The 13,081-nt window shown below is 39.4% G+C and overlaps 1 protein-coding gene across 13 annotated transcripts in view; it reads left to right on the forward strand.

Moving 5' to 3' along the window:
- The window catches only part of AFF3 (AF4/FMR2 family member 3), a 607,218-nt gene that overhangs the window by 416,213 nt on the left and 177,924 nt on the right, over positions 1–13,081 (forward strand). For all 13 annotated transcript variants that reach the window (XM_029232773.1, XM_029232776.1, XM_029232778.1 and 10 more), the window contains 2 exons: positions 1,954–1,990; positions 11,485–11,536. In XM_029232773.1, the coding sequence (XP_029088606.1) occupies positions 1,954–1,990; positions 11,485–11,536 (89 nt within the window). The remainder of the gene's footprint in view (positions 1–1,953; positions 1,991–11,484; positions 11,537–13,081) is intronic.

Here is a 13,081-nt window from a genome sequence, read left to right on the forward strand (position 1 = left end):
TTTTTTTAAGGAGTCATAGTTGAAAAGACAATTCCTGTAATGGAAATTTGACACAGTGTAGTGTAAACATAAAGAAAACAAATAAGTCCTTCTGAGATTCAGGAATATTTCAAAGAACAGGTAACCCTTGAGCTTTTTTTGTTCTGAGCCTGGAACGAAGAATGAATTTCGCCAGGCAGAAAACAGAAAATGGCAGGACATGCATCCCAAAGATGAGGACAGGCTCTCGAGGCTTGAAGCACTCCCACACAGCAGTGGTGAAATGCCTTTCAGCCCCGGGTTCTCATAACTTGCATACACGTCACCTCCTCTGCTGACTCACGGGGCTCCCAGGCCCGGAAGGCAAGGGCTTTGTACCCTCACTTCTGTAACCCTTGAGGACCCAACAGAGAACCTAGCAGGCCTCCTTGAATGCTCCCAGAGGAGGCTGAAATGACAGTGCGCAGATGTGTTGAGCCACGCCCCAGGCATCTACTCAGGGACGATGTTCACAAAGGGAGAGAAGGCCTTTGAGACAGAAGCTATAGGTGTAAGGGTGACTATCTGGATGGGGCAGCAGGAGAAACAGAAGCAGAAAGGGCTTCAGTGCCTGGGGCTTGTTGCCCTCTGCTCTGAACCCAGCCTGGCTCTGTGAAGGATGAAGAATCTGCACACTCTGTGGGGCCCCCAGGGTTTTGCAGCCAGCTGGGCAGGGCAGTAGTCCTTCATGGACCCTGTCTCAATTCATTCATTCTTTTATAACTCTCCTGTATATTTCATATTAAATGGGACTTTTGCAAGGAAAGAGGATGTGAATTCCCAAGACAAAATTTAGCATTTCACTTTAATGGAAATAAAATCAGGTTCAATCACTGTTTACCTGATCAATAACTGAACTCAAATACCACATAGTACTGGCTTTCTGCCATTTCAGATAAGTGGAAATCTGTAATAATCTTTCTACCCACCAATGTGAGATTGACAGCAGTTGTTCAGTGGAGTGTCCCTGATGGGATGGTTGCCAGCCTCGTCTGCAGAAAGGTGGTGAGAGTGAAGGTACATTCAAAGGGAAGTGGGTTAGATTAAAAGTCAATAATATAGGACACTTCGCTGGTGGTGCAGAGGTTAAGAATCCGCCTGCCAGTGCAGGGGACACGGGTTCAATCCCTGGTTTGGGAAGATCCCACATGCCGCGGAGCAGCTAAGCCCGTGCACCACAACTACTGAGCCTGCGCTCTAGAGCCCGCAAGCCACAACTACTGAAGCCCACGTGCCACAACTACTGAGCCCATGTGCCACAAGTACTGAAGCCCACGTGCCACAACTACTGAAGCCCACATGTCTAGAGCCCATGCTCCGCAGCAAGAGAAGCCACTGCAATGAGAAACCCAGGCACCGCAACAAAGAGTAGCCCCTGCTCGCCTCAACTAGAGAAAGCCTGTGTGCGGCAACGAAGACCCAATGCAACCAAAAATAGATTAATTAATTTCTAAAAAAAAAGATTGAAAAGAAGGACTCAAACAAGTACATGTGCATGTGTGTGTGCTTACCAGGTACTGAGGAGAGGGGGAAATGGGGAAACACTGCCGAAAGGGTAAGGAATTTTACTTTGGAATGATAGAAATATTTTGCAACTAGATAGGGGTGGTGGTTTAGTACATTGTGACTGTATGAAATGCCACTGAATTGTTCAGTTCAAAGTGCTTAATTTTATGTTATGTGAATTTCACCTCAATAAATAAAACAAAAAGTCTGTAATACAACATGGAAGTGATTGTGAGCTCTGTTACCAGAGCTGCTTAACAAACACGTAAATGTTTCCCATTACGGTAGCTGGTAGAGATTATGATCCGTGATTAGGTTCTGAATGACCAGTAATATATCTCATATTCAACTTACATTTTGAAAGTGAAAATAAGAAAATTAATTGATATTTCTTGTTTTTCTTTTTTCTTTCTTTTTTTTTTTTTTTAGGACTCTCAGCTCACTTCCTTGGGACACAGTAATCCAAGTAAGAAAAGTTTCTCTCTATAGCTTCATATGTGGGCGTTGGAGGGGGTGGAACAGGTGAGGAGGTTTAAAAGAATTTCACTAAAAGACAAAATCAAGTGGGGAAAGGAGGGCCATTTGTCCAAGTGCTACCCCAAATGGATAAGATGCATGGTGACCGTGAATGCTCCTCTGTCTTTTTATTCAAGGGAGGGAGGGCCAAAACATAAAATGGTGAATTTCAAACCAACCCTAGGAGGAAGGAACGCCATCCTTTCTTATAGTTGGCCTCTGGTATGTGTGAGGGGAAAAAATTTTAAAGGCAGCTAATGAGTTACCTAAATTGAGAGAAAATAGGTGGGTAAAGAGATCAGAAGACCTCATGATAAATGTCCTTAGAATCCATGAAGAAACCATGCCCTCTTCCAGGGAGAAACAGACTAAAGGGTCCAGGAAGGAATTTCATTACTGAACCCAGTGTCTAATAAAACATGTGGGCTTCATCATCAAAGAGGGAATATCATTCCATGAAGTATTGTTTTAATTCTCTTCTTTGGCACTGTTAATTGGTATTAATGTTTTCTTGAGCATTAAATATGCATAAGCTACCCCATTCATGTCGTGAAAGCACACCCACGAAGACTGGGCTCTGTTAGTCTCCTGATCGGCCAGCGGGCTGAGAGCATCCCTTGCAAATTTCAAAGCTATGTTTAAAGATGAAAATCACTCTGAGCCAGTAGGTGTGTCTTAGGAACTGAGGCTCACCTACTGAGCATCTGTGAGGGCCGGAGGATTATGAAGAAAAGACATCCAGACAAATGTATTGGGAAGCCCCAGACTTTTAAGGCACAGCTAGAGAAAGGCCAGGGTAGGAGGATGATGGCATAATGATCCACAGGCAGTATCCCTTAGTTATCCCACCCTCTGCTGGAATTTGCTGTGAGTACTAGCACCGGGGAAGAGGTGAAATGCCAAGGGACGTGAAATCTGTAGAAATTAATAAATGTAAGAGTAAGGAAAGGAATCAGGAGATGCAGGGTTAGGTCCACGAGGTGTGTAGGTATCAGCACCATATGCCGAAGGCTAGAGCGTGCGGAAGAAGTGCCTTTGCTTCCCTCACCATTTCTTTCCATTTGAATTTAAACAATTCATGGTAAAGGGAGGAGGAAATAGATAGAATAGAATAAATGTACCTTCTCTCAGCTTGGAGTCTTTGACATAAAGAAGAACAAAGGAAACAGCTGTTCAGTCCCGTCTGTGTTCAGTCTCTTCTTTGCGTGTGCTATTTTATTTAATCCTAACCAGAGCTGTGTGAAGTAGGCGTGACATCTCCATTCTGCACCTGATGAAAATGAGATTCTGCAGTTAATAACTAACCCATTACCTTGACCCCCAGAATGTTGCTTCTGTCCCTTCAGTGTGAGATTGAATTCTTGTCCAAGATTTCTGTGTTCATCTGGCATATTTTTACAGCATGCCATAACTTTCACTCGCTGATGCTACGATTGAGATTATGTAAAAGCAGACCTATCTTCTGGGGAATTGTGAGCGGCACTTGCATGGTGTGGTATAAATCCCTCTGGCATTTCATCATCTGAGGACATTTGTAATTGGTTTTCTCTTTTCTAGGGGTAAGGGGATTTTTTTTTTTTCAAATAAATCCCCGCCCCTCAAAACCAAGCACATCTGTAAAAAGGTAATATCACTATTTAAAAATCATAGTGATGTGGTATATATATATATATATATATATACAATGGAATACTACTCAGCCATAAAAAAGAATGAAATAATGCCATTTGCAGCAACATGGATGGACCTAGAGATTCTCATACAAAGTGAAATAAGTCAGACAAATATCATACGATATCGCTTATGTCTGGAATCTAAAATATGACACAAATGAACTTACTTACAAAACAGAAACAGACTCACAGACATAGAAAACAAACTTACGGTTACCAAAGGGGAAGGGGGGATAAATTAGGAGTTTGGGATTAGCAGGTACAAACTACTATATATAAAATAGTTAAACAACTAGGTCCTGCTGTATTGCACAGGGAACTATATTCAATATCTTGTAATAAACCATAATGGAAAATAAGAAAATAAAGATAAAAATTGCAGTGTCCTCTGTAGATTATAGCACATTGGAAATTTTAGGAGAGCTGGTCCCACCAGCATTTCCTGTGCTGTTTCTTGTATTTGGTTTGGAATCATTACAGCTTTGGGAGTCATGACTCCAGTAAATATGTAGAAAATAGGAAAAAACTGTACTTCAGAGAGACAAAATGTGTATTGATGGACTGACCTTCCCCACTTTTTAGGTCAGTCATTTTTATCTTTTTGAAATTAGAAAAACTAAATTGTGTAGGTACTAAGAGAAGAGAGTGTATAAATTAAACAGAAAATTATTTTTTAATCCAAATCTTTTTAAAGAGAGCTACTTTAGCCAGTTTGCTGATTACCGATTAATTTAATTTAATATAAAATAGAAGCCAATTAAGTATTGAGAAACTTAAATATTAAAACAGGTGATGTATGTCTACAGTTTTTTAAAAGCGTAAGACTGTCCTGTTCAGGTGGCAGCCTTGAGCATAAGCGCTTCTTTCCCTGCCTTCAGGGTCTCCATTGAACTAACCATAAAGCAAGAGTGATGCAAATAAATCCGTAACAGCACTGAGAACCAGAAATTCAGCTGAGTGTCTGGAAAATGGAGACTGGACAGGACCCTACTGTTAGATAGATAATCCTGGGCAGGGAAGGTCATGACCCAGAAAAAGAAAAAAGGAAAATAATGAACCAAACAGGAACAAGCTGTGGTGGTAGAGGGAATGTCCTTGGGAGCTCCAGGAGAGACTTGATTTCCTCTCAACCCCAAAAGAGAAGAGGCGTTGACTGTGATAGTGATAGGAACATGGCCATTCTTCCACCCATTACTCCTCTACCACTATCCTAGCGGGTTTTCATACAGAGCTTTCGGCCTGGCTTTCCTCCCTCAAAAAAACAAAATACAAAAAAAACCATAGTAATATTTGCTAAGAAAATGAACAGCTAACTAGAACTTCTAGTTGGGAGCTAGTACCTAAGAGAGAAGCAGAATAGATTCTGAGATAATACCAGACCTTAAACATAGATATCTCTGATGGGTGGAGGAAGAGCTAACCTTTCTCAAGAAGGAAGTAAACCGAAATGCTATACACCCAGAATAAAGTACTTCCTGTTTTTGTTGGGGAGTGAGAGAGCAGTCAGGGCTCCCAGCTTGTCTTGAGGCCTCTTCTCCTGAACCCTAAATGAAGCCTTCCAGTTAACATACCCTGTCCACTTAGAAAGAGCCCTAAATCAGCCCTTCCCTACAAGGGAGACGTATGTTAGCAAAATGGATCAATATACTAATATGGGAAATCCACGCCAGTACCTTTGTTAACCAGCCTGTTATCATTCAAAGATGTGAATACATAACCCAGGAGCACCAAAGAGAAGGAATGACCCAGAGGAAATCTACTTAATTCAAGGAACAGAAGAAAAAAATTTCAAATGTATTTACAGTCTTCAGAAGGATTTGAAATTATTTGCATCAAATAAAAAGACCAGATTGGTATGAAAAAGAAGCAGTTACAGAACAAATGAGCACTCCGGAATTAAAAATAGGGTTGACGAAATTTAAAAATTTAACAGATAATAGCTGAAGTCTGAAGTCTGGAATATAAGGTTGAAAACATTTTTTTTTCTGAATATAAAGCAAAAGTCAGATGGAAGATATGAAAGGAAGTTAAGTTACATGGAAGATTTGTCGGGGTGGAAAGGTCAAATCCAGCTAGTAGGAATACCAGAAAAAGAAAATGGATATGAATAAATAATAATAGAAATAGAATTCCTCAGGAAATGAGCACTCATTGTCAAAAACACTTATGTACAATGAAACAAGAGCAAGGAAAAAGAACAGACAGCAGAGAATTAGAGAGACCTCCAAGGACTTCAGATATTGGAATTACCAAGCCCAGAATGTAAAGTAAGAGTGCTTACTTTAATTTACAGAAATGAGAGAATTGAAAATATGATAAAGAACAAAAACATTTGCAAATGTACTAATCAGAACCTCTAGAAGTTAGAAAATAATAACAGAAATGAAAATTTCTTTGGTCAGGTTTACCAGCAGATTACACATAGGTGAAGAAGAAGTAATGAATCAGGAAACTTAAGAAATTATCTAGAATGTAGCCTAGAGAGACAGAAATGGAAAATATGAAAAGGAAGTTAACAAACCTGGAGTATAAAGTGAGAATTTACTAGAATTAACTAGAATTAACTTAACTAGAATTCCAGAAAAAGATAAGGGAACAGAGGGGATATTAAAGGAGATGATGGCTGAAAATATTCCAGAATTGAAAGACACTAACCCATAGATTCAAGAAACCCAATGAATCTTCCCAGTGAATCTTAAGCAGGATAAATAAAAAGAAGTCCACCCTAGACATATTATAGTTAAACTGCAAGCCACACAGGTAAAGGAAAAATTCTTAAAATGCCCTTAATAACTTCAAAGAAGTAACAATTAAACTTCCAGTTGACTTCTCAACAGCAGCCGTGTATCTGGAGATTGACAAGGTGATTCTCAAGTTTATTTGATAGAACAAGGGACCAAAAATAACTCAGACACTCCTTAAGAAGAAGCAGGTTGGAGCCTTGCCTTACTAATATTATTATATGAATGAATGAATGAGTGAATGAATGAATGCATGTTTTAGCTAAGTAATGAAGATAATAATAAATTGAGCAATGAAACAGATATAAAGGACCCAGAAACAGACCACAGATTTATGAAAACTAGATTCGTGTCAGAGCTAACAATGTAGATCAATGGGGAAAGAATGGGCTTCTTAATAGATAGTACCAGAATAATTGGTTATCTATAGGGAAAAAAAGGAAGCTATCTCCTACCTGACATCATATACAGAAACTATTCCAGGTATTTGTAGAAGACCTAAATGTGAACAGTAAAATTATACACTTTCAAAAGGTAATAGAGAACATCTTTCTGATGTATTTCTTAAGTAGAACACCGAAAAAGTGTCAAATAAAGGAAAACGGCAGATTTTATTTTTATTTTTTTGGCTGTACACGGGCCTCTCACTGTTGTTGCCTCTCCCATTGCGGAGCACAGGCTCCAGACGCTCAGGCTCAGCGGCCATGGCTCACGGGCCCAGCCGCTCCGCGGCATGTGGTATCTTCCCGGACCGGGGCACGAACCTGTGTCCCCTGCATCGGCAGGCGGACTCTCAACCACTGCGCCACCAGGGAAGCCCAAAATGACAGATTTTTATAAGGAGATGCTGCACAGCAGTGAGGGTGAATGAACCAAAGCTATGCACATCACATTGGCTGAATCCAAAGTCATATCATTGAATGACAGAAGTAATCCCAGAAGAATGCCTACACTATGATTGCATTCATGTGAAATTTAAAATCAGGAAAAACTAAAGACTTTTATTTACAAATTAATTCATGGTGGCAGAAACTGTCAAGAAAGGGAGAATGATTAACACAAAACTCCATTGCTAGCTAGCTGGGCTTGAATAGGACACAAGCTCAGGAGGCTTCTGGGTTATTTCTTGTCAGTGTCCCCTTTCTGGGCCTGGAAGGTGCTTTTACAGTTAACTCATTTTACTTTTTAAAAACTGTATATAAACATTTTTGTACACATTACATGCATGCTCTATTGAATTTCTCTTTAGGAAAAGCGTAGCCTTTACTTGAGACGAATGAACCTTTGCCACGATGAGATACAAGAATGAGAATCCATTTGACATAAATATGGGAACCCTTGCCTTCTTTCAAGTGTAGTGGCCGTCCCTCCGTGCAGGTCCAGTCTCTCTACTGTTCCTTAGAGGCTAATATATATGTTGTTATAATATTGTAAATTCCGTCACTCGTGTATAATTTTTCTCATGGCCTATGGGCAATTCCCAAAATTAAATTATTGATAAAATTAATATTAATGAGGATGACTCATTAATAGTTACTGAACAGAATATAAATATTTTAAATCTTGGCTATGCTGGAGGAAGGGTATAGCTGTGCATAGTGGGATGTGAGTTGCCTCACTTTGCATAGTATAAAAGAAGAGGTACTGTCAAGTTGTTTAATCAAAAAATAGGTTAAATTTATTCAAAGTTAAAATACCCAGTAGACGCTAAAGTTTAACAGAACTAACAGAAATTTTAAGCAGAAGGGAGGCGGTAGTATAAGTGTATTAAATACCTTATCTCTCATTTTTCATATCAGAAATTATTACATACTGTCTGAAGTTGATTCATCTAGAAATAAGCATATTACTTAGCGTTCCAGTTGCAGGGCTAACAGGACTAATGACAAAAGCAAGCACAGTCGTTACCTTTACTCTACTGTTCGGTTTTTTTTTCTTTACACTGAGCACAGATTACTTTTATTATAAAGTGGTAGCACAGCAAAACTTGCCTTCGAAGCAGAATACAGCCTAGGTCTATTTTGATTTCCTTTTCATAGCGCTAATTATGGTACTCCAGCAGTGCAGTCATTTTCAGTTGAAGGGGCGTGAATTAGATATTATCTATGTTTCCAGAGAGACTACTCGACATAAAAGTCCTTGGTAGATTTACTGGATTAGACATGTAGCTACTGTAATTTTTTAAGTGACCTATTGGAGTCATCAAGCTGTTTCATACCTTAACTTGTATACCGTCTCAGTGGTATGTGTACCTTTCTCCTCTTTTTCCACTGCAGCGTGGGACACTGCATTAATGATAGGTCATCAGACAGAAGACATATACTGAGCATGTAATATATGTTTGGTACTGTGGAAGACTCAGGTAGACAAATATGGAGTGTCAAGTTGAAAGTATACATGTAATATACATATACACATACATATGTATTTATATGTGAGTATGAATGTATACATTTTCTTTCTATGGCTCGTTTTTTCTCTTTCTCTCTTTAATTATATTTCCACCTGCAAAATGACCACACTGCACCTGAGCCTATCTCTTATGCCCAGTTTCTTAAAGATCAATGCAGGTTCCTTCCCTAGGAGAGCAGTGTTGAATCTATCATGAAAACAGCTGGAATAATCAGGACAAAGCCCCACCAGTCCTCATTGGCGGCGGAGAGGAAACATCTCCTGAGCACCCAACTGAAAAATCCCTTACTGAGAATTTTTTCCAGCTCACATTCGTCAGTTTCCCTCGGGTCCTGATAAAGAGCCTGTGATTCTCCACGGCTTGTGCACATAGACACTTCAAGTTAACTTCAGAAATTACATCACGTAAAATTTCCAGATATTGGGGAGAATTTTGTGTTTCATTCTTTCTGAAGGGCAAACATAGTTTTACTCCCTGACTCCATCCTGCGTTTCCTTTTCTCCAAAAAGGTTAATTCATGATCAACTGAGAGCACTCATTCCCCGACTGTTCATAAATGCCCAGTTTGGCCCCACTGCATCCTTCCTGTTCGCCAGAACCTGTTCTGTTTTCCCTGTTGCCACAACATAAGTGCTGCTGAGAGCAGAGATAATCAACTGCAGCTTTGCTCCTGCGCCGATCCGGCTCCCAGTTCCTGCAGCCCCCAGACCCCATGTGCGATAAGGCCTCTGTCCTCTCAGCCCATGGGTTGTCTGGCAGCATTGTTGGTCAAGGTAAAACATACTTATTCAGACATCCAGACAATGTCTGCATGTATCATATTGATTTCCTTTTTTTTAATGACACAAGTTGTTGAGAAACGTTTACTCCTGGGCTTCTGAGCCTGCTGCCTGCATTCCTGAGGATGATTGGATGTGGGGCAACTTCTGGCAGCCCCAGACCAGGGAAAGTAACCGACTTCTCCAAATTAAAGGGGAAAAAAAAAAGATCGCTATGTTTGAGAAAAATTAAACCTCCATTTAGTTTTATCTTAGGTAATGCAGGTGTTACAACTCTGTACTTTAGGATTCTGGCAGGAATTGTGGTTTCTCATTTGAAAAGTGATTTTGGACAGTACTAAGGTTATTTTCTAGCACCAAAGCCAGTTGACAGGGTCTTGCATGTCTCCTAAGTGAGTTTACAGCAAACCTGGCCTGGAAGAGAAAATATATTATGAACGTACAAGCTTTAGAGCAAGTTTATTAATTCTCTGCCTCTGTTTTTACTTCAGCATGGTTTCCCACGTACTGGGGCTCCGTCAGTGTTTGCTACTGAGGCAGTTAAAATAGATGTGACTTTTCACAAGGTGACTGTCCCTCACGTATGTCCCGGCAGTGTGTAGACACACATTAGCACAGAGTTACATCTGAGATAGATGTGTGCACTATATGTCACTGTGTTCTTTCTCTCACAACCGTTCTGTTTGAAAGAACGGAAAGGGAAAGAAATTATAAAGTTTACTTTTGAGTTCAGTTTGGACGATATCTTCAGAATGTGTTCATCATGTAATTTAGGGGGTCATTCCCAAGCCTCGGTGACAATAAGCTAATGGCTACAGCTGACAAAAGGGACTTGGTACAGGACATAGGCCTGAAGCCCTAAACAGCAGACTGGGGGATTCTGTGAGGTCTCCAGGCCTGACTTGAAAGAGCAAAGCAAAGCAAGTTGCCACCATCATGCCCATCTCTTGCAACTCATAACCTTCTCTGGGGTATGTTAAACTATTAGCACTACATAACCAGCCTAACTAACCACAGCTAACTCACAATGGCAGTCATGACCTTCCTCCATCCCGTAGCCTCAAGAAAACAAAAAGAAGTGCCTTACAATACAAGGATGTATGGTGTCAAGCCATCAATGGTCGAGGATCTAAGACTTACATTATGTCACTTGCAAGAGGAATTTGCCCTTTAGAACTACAAGAAACGAACTGGTTCCAGGCTCCCTTCATTAAAACCCATTCAATCCTTGGTGACCACAGACGGCAGAAACATTTCTTTAACTAGTCTCTCAGATGGCCAGGAAGGATTTCTGATTTATATCTTATTCTGCATTAACAGGGTGACCCCAGAACCTGCTGCTGGGGCTCTCTGTGGGGTGTAATTCTTGAGAATCTTGTAAGCCAGGGTGCAACCTCAGTGTTGTGTAGAATTCTCTCCTCCAAGTTCTGATGTCACCTGACCTGGTTTAGCTTGTGTTAGCAGAAGGGATCAGAATCCAAAACGCCTTGCATCTAGAATGCTAATGGGGTTTATTTCCTTAAGTTTCCTGTAAAAGAAGTAGAAGGAAACAGATTCCATCTGTAAGGTATTCATCTTTTGGCAGGGTCTCCACTCTGAACCTCTGCTTGTTTGCAAACAGCTCCGTAGTACCTATTCACAGATCCTTGCCTGGGCCATTGTATTACAAAGAATAAATTATTTTGCAAATCCGGTTCTTGGACAATAAAAAAGATGTTTGAAAAGCCTCCTGCTGCACATTTTGAATGGTTGTTAGTAGGAGTGTGGAAATATATTGAACCTCTCTTAAATCTTATAGGCTGTAACGCTCACATGTTGGTATTTTCTTCCTTTTTAAGAGAAAGGTGATGCTGAGCCAGGGAGTCCAGACAATGGCACATCGAATACATCGTAAGTCTGTTTCCTGTTTCTATCCCAAGATGACTGTTCTTTAATATGCTTATAATATGAAACAGCGCAAATAACTTGTTATAGTAACAGTAATAATGGAAAGAAGGCTGTGGTTCTCTTTCTCATGATAATGTGTTTTTAAATGCTTTTGGGTGCGTATGCATTTTGAGGTCTTTCTTATGCTTTAGCCCAGTAAGAATAATCTTGAAAACACAAGGCTCCTCTTCATAAAGTACAAATGTAACGAGATTTGACGGTATTATTTTGGCAGGGGGAGGGGAGGAAAGCTTTTGGAATTTGCTTGGCAACTTCCATCACTGTCATAAATAATTAGAGGACTTTTCACACATACTAGGAGATAGTCTGTCCTGCACACCTGGGAAGTACCAGTGTCATTTTAAAGCCTGCCCTTTGCAACCTGACCTCTGAATTATGTGAAATATACAGTTATAGATATCTCTGGACCCTCAAGGGTTTGTTCATAGTTTTGAGTTAACAAACACAGTTTTGAAAAGATAAGAAAAGGCTTTTAAAACATGTTCTTCACTCTACGTTTTGTCTTTTCCCCTCGATAGCCAAGCAATCCAAAAAATGTTTTGACGATTAATTCGATGCCAAATTTATATGCTAAAGTTTACATAATTCACAAGCTAACAAATTATTTTAGCTCCATAGGAATTAGTAACAGGTTTACTCCTTAAAAATCATTATTTTTTATCATTTCTGAGGAGTTAAATGTATTTTCTTATTATAAGACAGTTTTGTGCATATATCTATATTTGGACCAGTGCTCTTATTACTAAGCATTTAAAGTGCTATTCATTAGAAATGACAGCTTACGATATAACATTATTGAGTGTATTTGTCCAAGATCTGTTTCTCAATCTAGGAAGAGCCTTTGGCTTACATAGGATGGCTGTTTGTTTCATAAAAGTTATGATTACATGTTTCTTAAGATGTTACCCTAAAAGTTCAAAATAGTTCCATTATCATGATTTCTAATGATACAATGAATGTGACTGGTTTTAAATGGTTAAAATATTACTAATTTTTAAATTTTTGATTGTAAAATATAGTAGGAGAAGGGTTTTAATGCCATCTGGAGGCATTCTAGAGAACTGAAATGGGTAGAATCATTTAAATATGTAGTTCTTTTGAGCAGTGTTTGAGACTAGATAAGAATTTATGCAACTAGAATGTCAACTATTTGGGAGTAAGTTATATTTTTTTATAAATAATTTTATAAAAGTGTTAATTACTGTGGAAACAACAATTTTTCAAATTCTCGTTAACAAATCATCTTAAAAACAGGCAAAGGAGCATACAAAATATTTTGGAAAGCTGCTAGCATCCTGCATTTAATTTTTTCAAATTTAAAATCACATTCAGTGGGCTCCGATTTTGTTAATACAGTTTGATGTGCTGCTAAAGTTCTCCGCCCCTTATACAGCTCCGAAAAGTCCATTCTCTAAAAGAATTGGTTTCCATAACTCATTACCTTATCAAAATAAATATGTTGTCTGAGGAATTATTTTTACACCCTCT

The sequence above is a fragment of the Monodon monoceros genome, unplaced genomic scaffold (genome assembly GCF_005190385.1).
Source record: "Monodon monoceros isolate NGI ecotype Baffin Bay Population unplaced genomic scaffold, NGI_Narwhal_1 Super_Scaffold_19, whole genome shotgun sequence".
Classification (NCBI taxonomy): Eukaryota; Metazoa; Chordata; class Mammalia; order Artiodactyla; family Monodontidae; genus Monodon; species Monodon monoceros.